The following is a 17,256-nucleotide window of genomic DNA, read 5'->3' on the forward strand; positions in this document are numbered from 1 at the left end:
AGGCAGTATCACTACAGAAGTAGGAATGCCCAACCTTCCTTCCAAGGAGTGACTGGTGGGTTTGAACCGCCAGCCTTCTGGTTAGCAGTCAAGTGCCTTAGCCACTATGCTACCAGAGCTCCTTTTGAGGTTAGATAGGAGTACCAAAAAGATCAGCAGAATTCAAGTCACTTTCAGTGTTCTATACTTGTGAATGTCTTAAAAAGTTGGAGATAGATGTAGGCTCCTTGCCACTATAATATTTCACTTTATTTTTCAGGTTCCAGAGAAATCATGGTGGCCCTATCAGAGATCTCTTGGCCTAGGTTGCTTCTGGTCACTGAACTGTTATCATCTCAAGAGTAACAACAGACAAGTCAGGTCTTCCGTTCCGATAGCTTGTGCAGTCATCAGGCTCAGTCCTGTCTTTGGGGTTGAGAATATCGGAGAAGAGGATCTGAGCCAACAAGAGTGTATCCTGACAGGATTAGGAAAGAACAATTCCCTTTAACTTTCTGGTTTCTCTCCTAATGTTGGAGATGAGGGGAGGATGAAGGAACCCTGGAAGCCCACCCCATTCCTTGAAGGGCATACCCTGCTGAGCTCATTTCCAGTTTTTCTGTTGTGAGATTCAAGGTGACCTTTGAATCGGAAGTGTTGATCCTGCGCTGTCCACAAGCTCGTTCTCTGTAGAGAACTTTGTATGAGGGGGTCTCCTTTACAGTCACTGGCAGGAGTGAACCAGACTTGACTTCTAGAAGCTATTATCAAATACATTGTTTTCACAGATGAAACTGTTTGGTGTTTATCTCCCTCACCAGAAAACAAACAAAAATCAGAGAAGAGTATAGAGCATTTCTGATGTAAAAGGTTAACATTTGACGGAAAAAAACAAAAACAAAAAAACAACCAATACTGAGGAATAGGTAATTGAAGGGTGGGCCCATATAAGTAGAGGCATTTGTTCTTTAAAAACAAAAAACAAAACCTGCCCATCAAATTTCAGATGAAATCTATTGAGCAAATGTTTCTGATAGTCTTTGGAGGTTTCTTCTTGTTGCTTTTGGTAGCCTGTTGTTGTTGTTGTTGTTATGTGCCGTCAAGTCGGACCTGACTCATAGCGACCCCTCCTTGGGTTTCGGAGGCAGGATCACTACGGAAGTAGATTGCCCCATCTTCCTTCCGAGGAGTGACTGGTGGGTTTGAACCGCCAGCCTTCTGGTTAGCAGTCAAGTGCCTTAGCCACTATGCTACCAGAGCTCCCAAAGCCTCCTAAGGATGGCTTGGTTGACTTTGCTTTGTTTGCCTTCAGTTTTTAACTGTCCTGATTTTAAGGCTGAGCACTTCATTACCATTTCTCACAGTAGGTCATTAGCAAGTAGCTGGTTTTGTGCAAGCAACAACTATCCCAGCATCCGAATGCTTTAACCACTGTGCCACCAGAGCTCCTTCAACATGATGTGGGTTGGGTTGATTTTATCCTTCTAATTTACCAGTGACTGGCTCATAACCAGACAGCCACAAGTACTGTGTAATAATGAGCTTTCTGTCCCCATTGGACGGAAGGCTTTGTTCTGAAGTGTTGCAGAGAAAGGCTTACTCTGTAATAACAAAAGAATCCAGAAATAGTATCTTTTTGTGATTAGAAATAGATGTGGTTATTACTTTATAATTATGGCAAAACTTAGGTGTATTGAAAGTGAGGACCCATGGTATAGTTAATTTCAAAATGGTTGTATTTGGTTCTGAAATTTTTTATTATACTAGATTGATATTTTAAGAGGTATTTTATTTAGACTGATAATTAAATTGGATTTCTAGCCCCTGACAAAGGGGATGGACATGTATGAAATGAAAATATACAAAATAATCAATGGACATGTAAAATTTCATTCTTACTAGTAATTTTAAAAAATCAAATGGAAATGAGTTACTAATTTCTGCTTATTAAATTTAAAAGAATGAAAATATGTAATTCTGGGAGAGAGGTGGAAAAATGTAATTTTCTATACTACTGCTTGGACAGCCTTTTGAAATACACATATGTTGGGCAATATATATTAAGATGCTTAAATAATGCCTTTTCAGGGGTTGAGGGAAATGTGAAGTGATTACTAACGAGTATAAATTTCCTTTTGGAATGTTGAAAATATTCTAAAATTAGGTAGTGGTGATGGTTGTACAACTATAAATATACTAAAAGTGATTGACTTAGGTAGTTTTAAAGGGTAAATGTTAAGCTATGTGAATTATATCTCAACGAAACTGTTATAAAGTTAATTCTTTGACCCTGTAATTCCACTTGAAGTAGTTAATCAAAGGGAAGGACAAAGATTTAAGCTCAGCAATGTGTATTTAAGCTTTGCTTATTGGAAACATCTTAAAAGTCCAGTTAGGGAAAGGTTTAAAATATTATTCATGTATCTGTATGATGCAATTACTTTAAACATTTTTTGATGCTTTTCTGGTCTATGTTTTAACAGAAGAAGGAAGTTTCTAAACCATATATTTCCATGGTGCTTATATATATGTAAATTAAAAAGGAAATTCTGTTCACATTTTGAGATGGCTCATTTTTTTATGTTGTTGTTAGGTGCCATCGAGTCGGTTCCAACTCACAGTGACTCAATGGACAACAGAATGAAACACTGACCGGTCCTGTGCCAGCCTCACAATCCTTGCTATACCTGAGCCAATTGTTACAGCCACTGTGTCAGTCCATCTTGTTGGGGGCCTTCCCTTTTTTGTTGACCCTCCACTTTACCAAGCATGATATCCTTCTCCAGGGAATGGTCCCTTCTGACCACATGACCAAAGTAGGTGAGACGAAGTCTGGCTATTCTCCCTTCCAAGGAGCATTCCGTCTGTACTTCTTCCAGGACAGATTTGTTAGTTCTTTTGACAGCCCATGGTACTTTCAGTGTTCTTCGCCAGCACCACAACTCAAAAGCATCAGCTCTTCTTTGGTCTTCCTTGTTCATTGTCCAGCTCTCACATGCATATGAGGCAACTGAAAAAATAACCATGGCTTGGGTTAGGCACGCCTTAGTCTTCAAAGAGCCATCTTTGCTCTTCAGTACTTTAAAGAGGTCTTTTGCAACAGATTTGCCCTGTGCAATATGTCGTCTGATGTCTTGACTACTGCTTCCATTCGTGTTGATTTGGAACCTACTTGGTCATATAAAATCTTGTGAGGATTTTTGTTTTCTTTATGCCTTAACCTATCTATACTGCAGACTGAAGTCTTTAATTTTCATCAGTAAGTGCTTCAAGTCATCCCCACTTTCAGCAAGCAAAGTTATGTTGTCTGTGTATTGCAGGTTGTTAATGAGCCTTCCTCCAATCCTGATGCCACATTCTTCTTCACATAGTCCAATTTCTCGGATTATTTCTTCAGCATACAGATTGAATAAGTATGGTGAAAGGATACAACCCTGACACACTCCCTTCCTGATTTTTTATTATAGAAAATTTAAAACGTATTCCTAAGTAGACAGAATAATATTGCAAACTGCCATGTATCCAGCTTGAAAAAATTTCAACTCATGGCCAATTTTGTTTCTTTCATACCCAACTCTCTTTCTAATTCTTCCTCATTATTTTAAGGCAAATTCTGGATATAATATCATGTAATCTGTAAGTATTTCAGTATATAGTTCTGAAAAATACTTTATAAAAATATATTACTACCAGTATCACATATAAAAAACGATTCTAGTTAGTAATCTAATTTCCAGTTTTCTCATAAATATTATTTCTTTTGTTTTCAGTTTATTTGGAACAGGATCCAATGAAGTCCACTTATTGCAGTGAATTGTGCTGTTTTTCCACATATCTTTTACCCTATACATTCCTCTTTGCCTTTTGTCCCCCTTGCATTTTATTTGTTGAAGGAACTGGTTTGTCCTGTGACGTTTCCCATAGACTGGATTTTGCTGATTGTGGCCCGTGGCTTAACATGTTCACCTATCCTCTATTTACTGTAAATTGGTAGTTGGATCTGGAGGCTTGGTCAGATTCAGGTTAAAAAACAAAACAAAACTTTTTTTTTGGCAAGATTATTCCATAGTTGTTTTTTTTAAAGAACAGTTGTGGAGTCTCTTCCCATTCGTGGTGACTCCCCATGTTTCAGATTAGAAGTGCACATACGGCTTTCAATAGCTATGACCTTTCAGAAGAAGGTTGCCAGTGTTTTCTTTCAAGGTTCCTTTGGGTGGGTTCAAGCTGCTCGTCTTTCGGCTAGGAGCTCTTTTCAACCCTTTTGTACCACTTAGGGAGCTCATTTCATAGATAATGGTGTACTAATGTCATTTTTATTTATTTCTTTTATTAGTATTTATATTTTCTAAACTTTCTCCGGGAGCTCTGGTAGCGTAGTGCCTAAGGCACTTGACTGCCAACAAGAAGGCTTGCGGTTCAAACCCACCAGCCACTCCTCGGAAGGAAGATGGGGCAATCTACTTCCATAGTGATACTGTCTCGGAAACCCAAGGAGGGGTCGCTATGAGTCGGTTGGACTTGACTGCACATAACAACAACAGCAACAAAGTTTCTCCAATACACATACTTGCCTTTACAAGCAAAATAAATAAAGATCATTAAGGGGAAAATAGACCCTGAGCTTGCTGTGGATGGGAGGAGCAGTGGGCTGTGCCAGTGCCCCAGTTTAATAAGTTTTTGTGTGCATATCCAGAGTTGACTGGATTTGTAATTGTTTTTGTTAAGTTGGAAAATTCTCATGCTGACCATAGTTGCTGAAAAACGTCTTGCATGTTGTGTTATCAGACTTCTACGCTGTTGTCTCTGCCTGTGTATTTCCTGGCTAGCTTGAATAGACATTGCAGAACTAAACTAATCCACAGGAATTTTCCCTTACTTCCATTCTTTACCATCTCAGAAGTACTAGATCTTCACATTTATGTCTTATCCTTGCACATAGGGGCAGAATTTTTTTTTTTTTTTTTTTTACAGGTGGGCTTCCAGATCACTTCCATAAAATGACAAGTATGATGTGACCTCAGTCTGTCTAAAACATACCAGTTGAAACCCCCCACTCCTTTATTTTTTTAAAGGAATTTAGTATTGAGAGCTGGAAGGAAGGGAGGAATCTTCTTTATAGTTTATTAATTCCTAAGGGAATATTGAAATTGATGGTTTAGATACCTTGGAGGAGTCAACTCTAGTGCTCCAAGGTGATCCTTCCATTAATTAAGTTTTTATCTATTTGGAAGGAGCCTTTTTCCCAAGAAATGCTACTTTATACCACACACAGAAAAACCTCTTTTGATGTTCCTGCAACAGCTTATTCAAGAAAAGGATGCTAAGTAGCAGCCACTTACATATGAGCCTGAAATTGATTCAGAGACCAAGGTGATCTTGCTGTAGAAGATGCTCACAGTGTTAGCCTTCATGCCTCAGAAATATGTCCTTCTTAAGACTCTAGCAGCTCACCTTCTCGGTAGGATGAAGTCTAGTACCCAGTGTCAGAAAAAGCCCTTCAGGATCCAACTCCTGCCTCTTTCCTCAGCCTCATCCCCTGCCTCTGTTCTTTACTTTTCAGTTCTATCAACCTATGTGCAGTTCCTGAAAATAACACACTAACTCCCTTCTCTCCCTACCTGAATGTCCTCTCCGTCTTCCCCTCACCTTTTTGCCATTTTCTTACTTTTATCTTTCAAATCCCAGTTTACATTGCCTCTTCTTTGTCATTATCACCTTGTCATGTTAAACACACACACACAAACATACAGATAAATACACTTGAGAGTAAGGTCTTTGTCTTACACTTTCCTGAAACTGGGCGGCTTAGCACAAGGCCTCTGCCTATAATAGCTACTCAGTAACTTTGTCGAACTGAGTGGAAGCACAGATGTGAGCAGAGAGTGAGGGATGTTACTCTAAAATTGTCAGGTTGTGGAGAAACAGTATTTTCACTGCCGTTAATTTTGGAAAACAAACCTTTCTTCAGAGACCTTACTGTCCTGCCCCTCCCGCCGCCGCCATGTATCTGGGCTAGTCTGAGTGCTTTGGGGAAGGAGACTGCAGGCCGTCTGGATCGCCTCTCTAGAGAGTCCTTTAAGCTCACTGGAGGAAACAGCTGTCGCGCCATGGCTGCTCTGGGACATAGGTGGAAGCAGGAGCACCCAGAGCACCATGCTGCAGCGGCCTTACCTTGGCCTTGTGAAATCTGTCCATTGGGATGATGGACTAGGTTTAGAGAGAAGATAATGGCCTGGGGAGCTCTAGAGGGTTATTTTTGTTAAGCAGCTTTCATTCTTTAATCACATGTAATTACAGGCTCCTTGTAGTGGTAAGGTGGAAAAATTGGACCAGGAGTCCTTGGTGACTGGATTCCTAAGTTCTCTTTGTTTCCTTCCATGCCTAATTCTTTGTATTCTTTTTTTAAAAATACTACTTTAGAAAGTTATGCAACTGAGGTGAATTCCGAGCCCTGCTGCCAGTCCCTGTGTACGTATGGGTGTTCGTATATACACACGGATACTAAGGTTTGGTTCGTTTTTTCAAATGTAAGAGGGATTATTCTCTTAGTGTTGCTCGGTGGTTTTATCAAATCATTAGGTCAAGCGTGGAGTTGAGAAGTGGTCAGTCCAGAGTGATCGTTGACAATCAACCCTTGATCATTCTTAGTCTCATTTGGTCAGTTGCTGTGACAATAGTTAGTAACACTTCTACACTGTAAAACTGAGTAGAACTCTGTGCTAGGTATGTATCAGGTGCTCTGCACTTTCTGCTTGGCTTTTTGGCCAAGATCACGTGTGATACACTATAGGTGATTAAGTATGTTGTTTCTAATACCCACATACAACACTGCAAGATTTGTTATTGTTAACATCACATTGTGGATTCAGAAACTCAGGTTTAAAGAGGGTAAGCTCTTTAAAGAAGTTATTCAAGGTCACATGACTAATAAATGCATGTTAAGGATTAAACTCAGGCCAGTCTAATTTGAAAAGCCCCGCTGTGTCACCTCTTGGTGATGCCTGTGGCTTCCTTCTAGATCTTAGGACAGTGCTTCTCAGACCATCTGTGGCAGAAGACTCCAAAAAACCCAAACTCACTGCCGTGGAGGTGACTGCAACTCATAGAGACCCCCATTGGGTTTCCAAGGCTGTGAATCATTAGGAAGCAGACTGTGCCTCAATCTTTCTTCCACAGTGCCGCTAGTGTTTAATCCTGAACCACCGACCTTTTGGTTAGCAGCCAAATGCCTTAACCATTATACTACCAGAGCTCCTAGTGGAAGACTAGTTCTGTTTATTTTTTTCCATTCTGTTGCAAACCAGTACTTTTGTAAAGTACAATATAAGCAAGTTATTAGAAAAGTCAAACTAAAAAAGACAGAAAATGCAAGTCGAACTGTATTATTAGATTCAAAATTACTCATATTGCTATAAAAATCTCTAAATGCTTACTTTCTGTTTTTGTACTTCCCTCCCCATAGACTGGTATGATCAGGGCTTGGGGCCAGCACTAGTCTACAGACCACTCTCTCTTCAAGGCACACTGCCTCCGAAGCTTTAGGGTAATAGGAAGAGCCATAAGAATTAGTTTGTTACATTCTATTATAAATGATATTAAACATATACAAAAGTAGAATTGTATAAAGAATCTGACGTACCCATCACCCAGCTTCAGTAATTACCAAATTTAGTGAGGATCATGGTTAATCTTCTCATCCGTTTTCATTTTCCCTTGCCAGACTTTTATTTCAAAGCAAATCTCAGACGTCACTTCATCCATAAATATTTTAGCATGCATAACGCATATAGAGATCTTTAAAAACATAACTGCCATAACGTTACCACGCTTTAAAAAAATGGACTATTCCTTAATATCATCAGATGTGCCGTCAGTGTTTAGATTTCCCCAACTGTTCATCAGTGTCTTTTTATGGTTGCTTCTTTGAATACCAAGAACGAGCTTTTAGATATAGCTTCAATACTAACTTTCTGTGTGAACCTGATCAAGTCATTTTACTTTACTGGGGCTCAGTTGCTAAAAGGATCTCTGATTGAGTGCTCGCTGCTGTAGCTCTGTCAGTTTGCTGCCTTACACTAGGGTCTGATTTGGTAGAAAGATACTTGCTTTCATCATAACAACTTATCAAGGATGAATTTCTCCAAAGTCATAGAATGACAGCTTTAAAGTTGAAAGGGGATTTAAGATACTATTTGGTTTAGTCCTCTTTTTTTTTTTTTTTTTGATTTGGGTGAAGATTTACAGAGCAGATTCACTTTCCATACAGCAGTTCACATAACGCTTTGTCTCATGACATTGACCACAGTTTACCACAATGCAACAGCTCCCCTCCCACTTCCTCCCCATAGTTACCCCTTCCCAGTGTCCATCCCTCCATGCACTCCTGCCCCCTGAACTGTCTCCCTTTGCATAAGCAGCCCTTCTTTCTCCCATGATTGTTCTCTCCAAGGAGTGTATCTACCTGAGGTAAATGTTCAACTCATATGCCTGTCTTTTTAGTCCTCTGTCTTTATGAAAGCAAATTATTATATCTGGCCGACTCGACGGCACATAACAACAACAACAACAACAACAACATAGGTAAAACAGCCAAGAGCCAGAAAGTTTGATCAATTTACCAAAGGTGATATAATGAGTGTCAGACAAAAAAAAAAAAACCACAAAAAACTAGAACTCTAGTCTTTTTATCATATAGCCTTTAGTGCATATATAATCTTTTTTGAAATTAGCTTAATTACATAAAAATCTTTGTTTTCCTTCTTCATAGGTTTTTTGCACTGACATCCCTTCGTCTTGTGTTTTTACTTGCATTCAGCTTGATGATTGTTGTGTGTATAGATCAGTGGAAGAACAAAATCTGGCCTGAAATAAAAGGTGAGTGGTAGCATTTAGAATAATCTGAACTGCCAATGGCCTTTCTTATAATTTCTACTTTTAGTTTTAGGAGCTTTTAAGGGGGTGTGTGGAGTTGGGGAGTACCTTTTGATGTCTGAGTCATTTGCTTTAGGATACACTAGAAACGCTCGCAGTTCCTTAGAGCCTTATCACAAGCCATGCAAGAAGCGAAGGATTCCGACAGTCAGAGAGAGAAGTGTGAGTTTTTCTAGAGGAGCCAGGAGCTTGATTGGGCTAAGGAGCTGGAAGCTGCAGCACTTCTCTGTGAGCAGGGAGCTGACTGTGGCTGCAGTGCATCAGAGGGAGTTCTAGGAAGTAACCCCACAAGTGTGTTGAAGTTAGGTTTTTATAAGGCCTTAAAGTTAGGGGAGGAAGTTCAGACTTCATCCTACAGGACATAGGTGGCCATGGAAGATTTTTTTTTTTCTTTTTTAAATTAGAGCTGTATGCTGAGATGATAATTTAAGGATTAACATGACATCAATTTGCAGGACCATATGGAAGGAGCAAAAGTGAAAGGAGGGAGTCCTATCAAGAGTCTAGGGCAGTGTGTGTGTGAGAAGTAGACAAAGAAGTGTCCCTAGAAACAAAAGATAGATGGCTTGGAGAGCTGTGGGAAAGGAAGACACATCAAGCTGATGAATAGTTGGATATGGGGTTAGAAGAGTAAGGAATAAAAGCTGACTTTGAGACCTCAAAGCAAAGATAGCAGGAAAAGGGCATTACAATTAGCAGGAGTAGGCAAAGTCAGATTTGGTTTGGGTAGAAGTGAAGGAAGAAGATCGATGTAGATTTTAGACACGTTAATTTTGAAGTGTTGGCAAGATACTCAAACCAGAGTGTACAGCTTTTGAATGCCTTCCCATCCTGTTTTGTACAGGGATTTCAAGGAACCATATAGTTTCCCAGCCTATCTTATGACTGGTGGATGTCAAAAGACTACATCATTCATGGTAGATAATGGGTCTTTTCAAAAGAGCAGGCAGATTTTTAGAGTTGGAGTGGTTACAACATGCCCTGGTAGCCTGGCACACACTGACATGTACGAGCAGCCCTGTTCTGGTTACCTAGTGCTGCTCTGACAAGAATATACCACAAATGGGATGGCCTTAACAAACAAGAGTTTATTCTCTTACAGTTTGGAGGCTTTAAGTCCAAGTTCAAAGTATGAGGCTCTAGGGGCTGGGTCAAAGCCCCTTGACCTTGGGCTTCAGCTCTGCCTCTTGCTCCTGGCCCTGTGGAGCTAGCAGCATCTCTTCACTCAGACAGCTACTGGCTGCTGAGGCTAACAAGCCCAGGTTGACAAGTAAAAAGGCACAGTCCTGAAGTAAAAAGGCACAGTCCTGGTGTTACCAAACCATATGGCAGGCCATTAATTCAAATCCATTGTAAGTCCCAAGGTTGGCAGAGCATGGCAGGCTGCTGAATGACACAGTTACATGCAGGGTCCAAGCGTGCCGTAAGCTAGAGACCATTTTCCAAGGCTTCTGCTTATATACAGGAAGCAGACCACATTCCCTAAGGCAGCTACTTAGCTGCTCACAGTAGATCCCACCATGGAGTTGATTACCAGTCTCATCATAGGGAATTCTACATCCAGCTGCCCAGCCATTCAATCAGGCCCAGCCAAGTTAACACACAAACTGAACTACCACAAGCCCAGACACACTCAAGAGGTGGCATGGACCATTTTTCCTTCTTGTACACTTTGGTTTTCAGGAGCATAATGGTTCGTTCAGACCCCTCTTCTGAGAAATGAGCAGGCATAAGCCATCATTCCCTTGTTTACAGCTCTCTAACTTTTAATAATATAATGTGGTGTCTCCTTTGTGTTGGCTACTACTGTTTTCTTTTCCCAAAACCTATTAAAACTTGAGCTGTCAAACCAGCTGCCTAACATATCATTTTTGTTTTCCCAACCAACTAATGCTGGTGTTTGTTTTAATATTGTAGTGCCAAGACCCGACGCATTAGACAATGAAAGGTATGGAACACTAATTAAATCCCTTGTTGTGGCTCTGAATGATTCTTTTGTTGTAATATGCTGGTGACGTGTTGTTAACCCCATGTTCTGGACACACAGTGTAAGCTGAGAACTTTAGGCCTGGTCTGTTCCAAAGAAACAAATCCTAAAGTTCAGGCCACTGTATGGTGAGTTGGCTGTTGTCCTTTGATCTTTATAGGACAAGTTTCTGAAAAAGTATTACTGTGTTGCATAACTCAACATACTGTGGCAGTGTGAAAACAGAGGCAACCACCTTTGTTTGTTTCCTGGCTTTAATACCAGGTCATTTAGTGTTTTCTGTGACCTCTGGCTATTTCAAGTTCCTGGTTAGAAAACACATGGGTTCCTGGCATCAGCAAGCCAAAGATTCCTCTGTGTCTTACAGCTCCTGCTTTCATGTCTCAGTTCATTCACCCCATAGGTTTAATGCAAGGCATTTTCTCTGCTGTGGTTTATTTTTATTTTCTCTCTGAGGGACACATCCACCATTGCCTCCTCCCCCTTAGCAGCAGGGGTGTCAGACTGTATTGACTTTCATCTCTGGACTGCAGTCACAGTGAACTACAGTAGTCTCGGTACAGAGAAGAGGATGACTCTAAGCACAGAGGGCCTAGAGCTGGTAGCAGGTTTACACACGTGGATCAGGGTGCTTGCTCATTGGGTGGAGCTGTCAGAACAAGTTTGTCCTCCTAGTCCCTAAATTCAAGTTTCAACCTGGTGAGCCAAGAAGAAAGTCGTGCTTCACCTCAGAGCACCTGGAACATCCCAGCCCCCTTTTCTCCCTGGAAGCACTAGCTGGCTCCACAGCAAGATGGGGGGCCCTCAACACCCTCCTTTCACAGCTCCCCCTTCTCTCTCCCATAGCTGGGGCTTTGTGCACCCTCGGTTGCTCAGCGTGCCCGAGCTCTGCCACCATGTAGCTGAAGTCTGGGTTAGTGGGACCATTTTCATAAGGAAGCTTTTGCTTTTCAAAAAGCAAAACCCAGGCAAGGTAAGACTCTTCCCTTTTCCACTTTCATCTCTAGCCTCTCAGTTCAGTCGTGCCAAACTGAAACAGCCCCTTATGACATGTCCTCCTTTGAGAAAGAAAAGGCTGCAGTGTTTGTAGCAACAAAGGGAAGCTGTAGGAGGGGGCTTCTGACCAGCCATTAGGACTAAAGCAAGAGCTTGATGACTCCTTGTTTGGTGTGATTGCCACTAGATGAGGCCATCTTTCTGCCCCAGGATGGGAAAGAAAGCTTGCTGTGTGCATTGTCAATATTGAACATGTGGTGGTAGGTTGCTGGTTTTTTAGTTGGATTTTTTTTTTTACTTTTGAGTTTAAAAAAAAAAACAAAAACCCACTACCAACACCTGCTTTTGGGGAGAATTTTTGGCTAAGTCCTATTCAAACTGGTTTCCCAGCATGAAAGGTGAAGCCCCACGAGGTTAACCACATAAAAGGAGTTTGAATAGAAATGGACATCCTCTGTTCCCTGCTCCCCCAATCAACACTGGATGCTGAAATGGCTACTTGTGTCATTGTACCATGTCCACATTTGAGTCAAATCTTAAAGAATCATTTTAATTAGATCTCCACCTAACCCCCCATCCCCACCCCTGGTCCCTGTCATGTGGCAGAAACTAAACATTGTTTCCTGATTCCCCCAGTTCTGCTTGCTGAGCTGTGGCATACTGACCTTTTTGGCCGTCTTGGGCGGCTACATCCCTGGGCTCCTGTTATCTTACTTAATGTGTAAGTACGGCATGTACTTCCCCCTGTGAGCATACCCCTCCCCGTAGCTCTTCCAACCACAGCTAACTACATCTAGGGAGAGAGCTTTTATATTTTGGTTCTCCAGTAAATGACCTTTTTATAATATTTTTATGGCCCATTTAATGCCACAAAATGGCTTCCCACATATAAAATCCTTTTTTTAGGGAGTTGTTTTAGAAATCGGTGAGGCTCCACTAGCATGTACTGTATTGCCAACTGTAAAGGACTGGCTGCCCCTATTTAAGGAGGGAATTTTTAGAATCAGTGTATTTAACAACAGAACAGAACTTTTAGGGGATAATTTACTAGGTTCAAGGAGCTATGGTGGTACAGTGGCTAAGGCATTTGGCTGCTGACCAAAAGGTTGGCCATTCAAACCCACCAGCTGCTCCATGGGACAAAGATGAGGCAGTCTGCTTCTGTAAAGATTTACAACCTTGGAAACCCTATGGAGCAGGTCTGCTCTGTCTTGGAGGGTCACTATGGGTCAGAGTCCACTTGATGTCAATGGGTGGCATTAGGGCTACTAGGTTCTGTTTTCCTCTGGAGCACTCTCCCCCCTCAAAAAAATGTATATATTATATAGTTAGCTACTTCCTGTTGGAGGAGCTCTGGTAGCATAGTGGCTAAGACACTTGCCTGCTAACCAGAAGGCTGACGGTTCAAACCCACCAGCCACTCCTTGGAAGGAAGGTTGGGCAATCCTACTTCCGTAGTGATACTGCCTCGGAAACCCAAGGAGGGGTCGCTATGAGTCGGGGCCGACTCGACGGCACATAACAACAACAACAACTTCCTGTTGGCAAGTGCAGTGCTTGGTAGGGGCTGGATAGAACTGAGTACCAGTGATGGAGCAGCACTGTGTGGTTTTTCTGAGGGATTTTGACCGTTTTGCCTCATTTATGGCTCCATGAGCCCCATTTACAGCTGACTACACTGCTGGGTTTGCACTCTATAGAGAGCCCTGTACTAGGCCCCATGGGTGGCTGCAGAAGTCCCTGCCCTCAGCACCCTCCTAGTGTAGTAGGGGAGAGTGGGGAAGCGAATGAAGCTGAGATCTTCTACACTAAGTGTCCAAGTCCTAAGGACACACAGCAGTGGGACAGTTAGGACTGCTTCACGCAACCCCTTCTCCATTTTGCCACTGTTTCTCACTCTCCTCTCAGTTGTCACTGTCATGATGTGGCCCCTTGCTGTGTACCACCACCTGTGGGATCGAGCATATGTGCGGCTGAAGCCAGCTCTTCAGCGGCTGGACTTCAGCGTCCGCGGCTACATGATGTCCAAGCAGAGAGAAAGGCAATGTGAGTGGCATGGGGAGCCTGACTTCCAGTAATTTGGGGGAAGAAGGAGAAGCTGTATGTCTGACATAGGGGGTAGATTCTTGAAAGTAGGAGAAGGTGGGGGGGGGGGTCAGTGCAAGGTGGAGGGTCGTAGTGGAAAGCAATGCTCTGTTCCAGGGAAACCTATGCAGTCATACCGATTTTTCCGATTCGGAATTCTAGATTTTCACTTTAAGCAAATCTGAGAAAAGTTCTCCACGTTCAATAAAAGGCTGATAGTAAGGAGTTCCTAGCCCTTGCTACCTTCCCAGCACAGAGCTGGCCACTCACCACCCATTGTCTCATTTATATGTTTACAACACGCCTGGGAAGTGGGTGGTACTATCCGCTTTCTACAGTTGAGGGAATTGAGGCTCATAGTTAGTAAATGGCAGAGCCAGTCTTTCTATTTTCTAAGGTTGGCCTCTCTTCATGCTGAAAGCTGCCTTCCAATTCTGAGGGATTTTGACGTTTTGCCTCATTTATGGCTCCATGAGCCCCATTTGCAGCTGACTACACTGCTGGGTTTGCACTCTATAGAGAGCCCTGTACTAGGCACCTTTAATCCAAAGGTGATTAAAAATTGCTAGCTCAGAGACCAGAAGTGTCCTAGTCTGAGTGTCATCCAACACACGAAGGACAGTGGTGCGAACTTGTTCCTCTCTTCTGTGGTCTTGTCAGGTTGGGTGTTTCATTAAGGCCCGGGCTTCGAAGAGACCTGCATGTGGTCACCAAGACCCAGCTTCCCCTGGGTCAGCCAGTTGAATAGTGTCAGCCCTCAAAAGCCTGATTTAACCAAGGTGGGGCACCTCCCTTTGCTAGGGTTCACTTCCCAGATGACCGGGCCTGCCCTTAGCAGATCTCAGAGAGTTGTTGACGAGCTTGGTAGTTGATCAGCTGACCAGAACAAAAATGTGTGGGGGTTGGTGGAGGGAGGGGTGCTGGAAGAGAAATCTTTCTCTCCTGTTACCAGCTCACTTTGGCACTTTACCTCAGCAGGCCAGCCCACCCTCAGGCATTGTTAAGTAGGCTTAGGGCCATATTGAGAGTGGGGCTTCCTCTTCTAGTTTTCTGACGTTCAAAGGGAGTCCCCCAGTGCTTCCCAGAGAAGGTGTCACCTCTTCTCTTTTTTCCACTAGTGCGCCGCAGAGCCCTGCACCCAGAACGTGCAGTGGACAACCAGAGTGACAGCGAAGAGGAGCTTGCCGCCTTCTGTCCTCAGGTATCTTGGTGGGGGAGCTGTTCACTGGTCAGTCTACTTTAGCTCCCTGTGAACTATCTGGCACCTCACATTTCGGCAGTAACCAGGTTTCAAACTCATGATGGATGGGCTCTTCAAGGCCCTAGACACCCCTTGGCCCCAAGAGCACTAACAGGGAGAGAAACTGGTGTTCTATTGGAACTTTGTACCTAGATCTTAATTTGAGTCTGGTGATCGACACACTTTTTTCCATGCCTCCTTTTAACCCCAACATAATGGTAAAACCTTTGGAGCTGGTGTGGTCATCTTTCAGATAGCACAGGCCCCCCTTAGGTCCGGGCAGGGTGTGTATCCTGGCCACTTGTGAAGAGTATTCCTTGGACCAATTATTTGCTTAAGAGAAAGTGGCTAGTTGATTCCCAGACTGCTTTCCTTCCTGTGCTCTAGGAAGGATGAATACAGGTGTTTCCTTAGGGGAGCAGTCTAAAAGGAGTCAAGATTTTGACTGAGTCCCCATGCCCACCTGGTTACACCGATGGTCTGGGGGCAGCCTTCAGAGCTAGCTGATTACTAAAGCTGCACCTGGTTCCTAATGACATCATCTCCTCAGGCTTGTTGGTCTGTCTGTCTTTTCCTAAGCTCGATGATTCTACTGTTGCCAGGGAACTGGCCATCACAGACTCTGAGCACTCGGATGCAGAGGTCTCCTGTACAGACAATGGCACGTTCAATCTTTCCAGGGGCCAAACACCTCTAACTGAAGGCTCTGAAGGTGAGGGAACTTTCACCTGCATTGATAACGGCTCTCTTGCCTCTCAGCTTCCCTGGGCTGTGGGAGGGGTACTGGTGCCCCTGCCTGTCCTGTTTTCTGAACTGTGGCTCAGGCAGAGTAGCCTTAAAGGTGTAACTACAGCCAGGGTGGTATTTTGCTATGTTCCTGGAAGCCTTTAATCTTTAATAGCCGTGGGTTCTCGCCTCTCGGGTGGCATGGTGGTGGGAGGGAGGGGAGTTCTCTGGCCAGTAGAGAAGATCACAGCCATCTGTGAGTGTAGGGGGAAAGCTGACCAGTCCCACAGGGCATTCTTCATCCTGAGAAATATGTAGTGAGAAAAATTTGGTGACGAGGGGCTGGCTCTTTGTTGGACTGGGGCACAGGAGGGCCAGGCAGCTGCCACGTCTCGGACACCTCTGCATTCTTCCAGATCTAGATGGTCACAGTGATCCAGAGGAATCCTTTGCCAGAGACCTTCCAGACTTCCCTTCCATTAATGTGGATCCTACTGGCCTGGATGATGAAGATGACACCAGCATTGGGATGCCCAGCTTAATGTACCGTACGCCACCAGGGGCCGAGGGGCCCCAGGCCCCTCCTGCCAGCCGGGATGAGGCTGCCCTGCCAGCACTTCTGCTTGGCGCCCTGCCTGCAGGATCCAACCTCACCAGCAACCTTGCCAGCTTGGTCTCCCAGGGCATGATCCAGCTGGCCCTGTCAGGGGCCTCCCAGCCAGGCCCTGCTGGCCCTGCTCCCCGAAGAGCAAGAGGCTTCCTCCGGGCCCCCAGTTCAGACCTGGACACTGATGCTGAGGGGGATGACTTTGAACTTCTTGACCAGTCGGAGCTGAATCAGCTGGACCCTGCCAGTTCCAGGAGCCACTGAGGCAGAGACTCCATTTTTGGGGAGGGGGGGCACTGTGGTTTACGTTTTTTTTTCACCCCATCCCACTTGAGGTGAAGGGGCGAGGGAAGAATCCAGGTCCCATCCCCTGAATTCTGTTTGTGTGCTGGGTGGCCTGGTTGATGCTCCAAGGCCTGCTTTGAGAGGATACTCACACCCCTGCTACCAGCTGGATACCACATGAGCTCAGGCACCGATGTGAGAGTGTGCTCCCCACGGGAGTCCTCTCCATGAGGGTGGTACTTTTGGGGAACAGAGTAGTCAGGGGTTTGGTTCCCCTTTGAGGGGTGCTGCTGTTTTCCTTCCAGGTATGGGTGCTCGGGGGCTCTCACTGAGAGAAGAGCCCATTCTTCCTTTTGCTCATCACCTCCCTAGAGCTTCCAAAGTCAGGCAGTGGCTGGGAGGGTTACATTGTCTTCCTCT

At 43.8% G+C, this 17,256-nt stretch overlaps 1 protein-coding gene across 1 annotated transcript in view; it reads left to right on the forward strand.

Moving 5' to 3' along the window:
• RETREG3 (reticulophagy regulator family member 3) overlaps positions 1-16,815 on the forward strand; it is a 19,756-nt gene extending 2,941 nt beyond the window's left edge. Inside the window, exons 2-9 of the mRNA XM_007957750.2 lie at positions 8,747-8,853; positions 10,828-10,858; positions 11,744-11,870; positions 12,530-12,614; positions 13,802-13,939; positions 15,097-15,179; positions 15,798-15,930; positions 16,361-16,815. Coding sequence (XP_007955941.1) covers positions 8,747-8,853; positions 10,828-10,858; positions 11,744-11,870; positions 12,530-12,614; positions 13,802-13,939; positions 15,097-15,179; positions 15,798-15,930; positions 16,361-16,815 — 1,159 coding nt within the window. The remainder of the gene's footprint in view (positions 1-8,746; positions 8,854-10,827; positions 10,859-11,743; positions 11,871-12,529; positions 12,615-13,801; positions 13,940-15,096; positions 15,180-15,797; positions 15,931-16,360) is intronic.
• The last annotated feature ends 441 nt before the right edge of the window (positions 16,816-17,256 follow it).

The sequence above is a fragment of the Orycteropus afer genome, unplaced genomic scaffold, assembly GCF_000298275.1.
Source record: "Orycteropus afer afer isolate SDZICR_OR568_19922 unplaced genomic scaffold, OryAfe1.0 scaffold00786, whole genome shotgun sequence".
NCBI classification, from domain to species: domain Eukaryota; kingdom Metazoa; phylum Chordata; class Mammalia; order Tubulidentata; family Orycteropodidae; genus Orycteropus; species Orycteropus afer.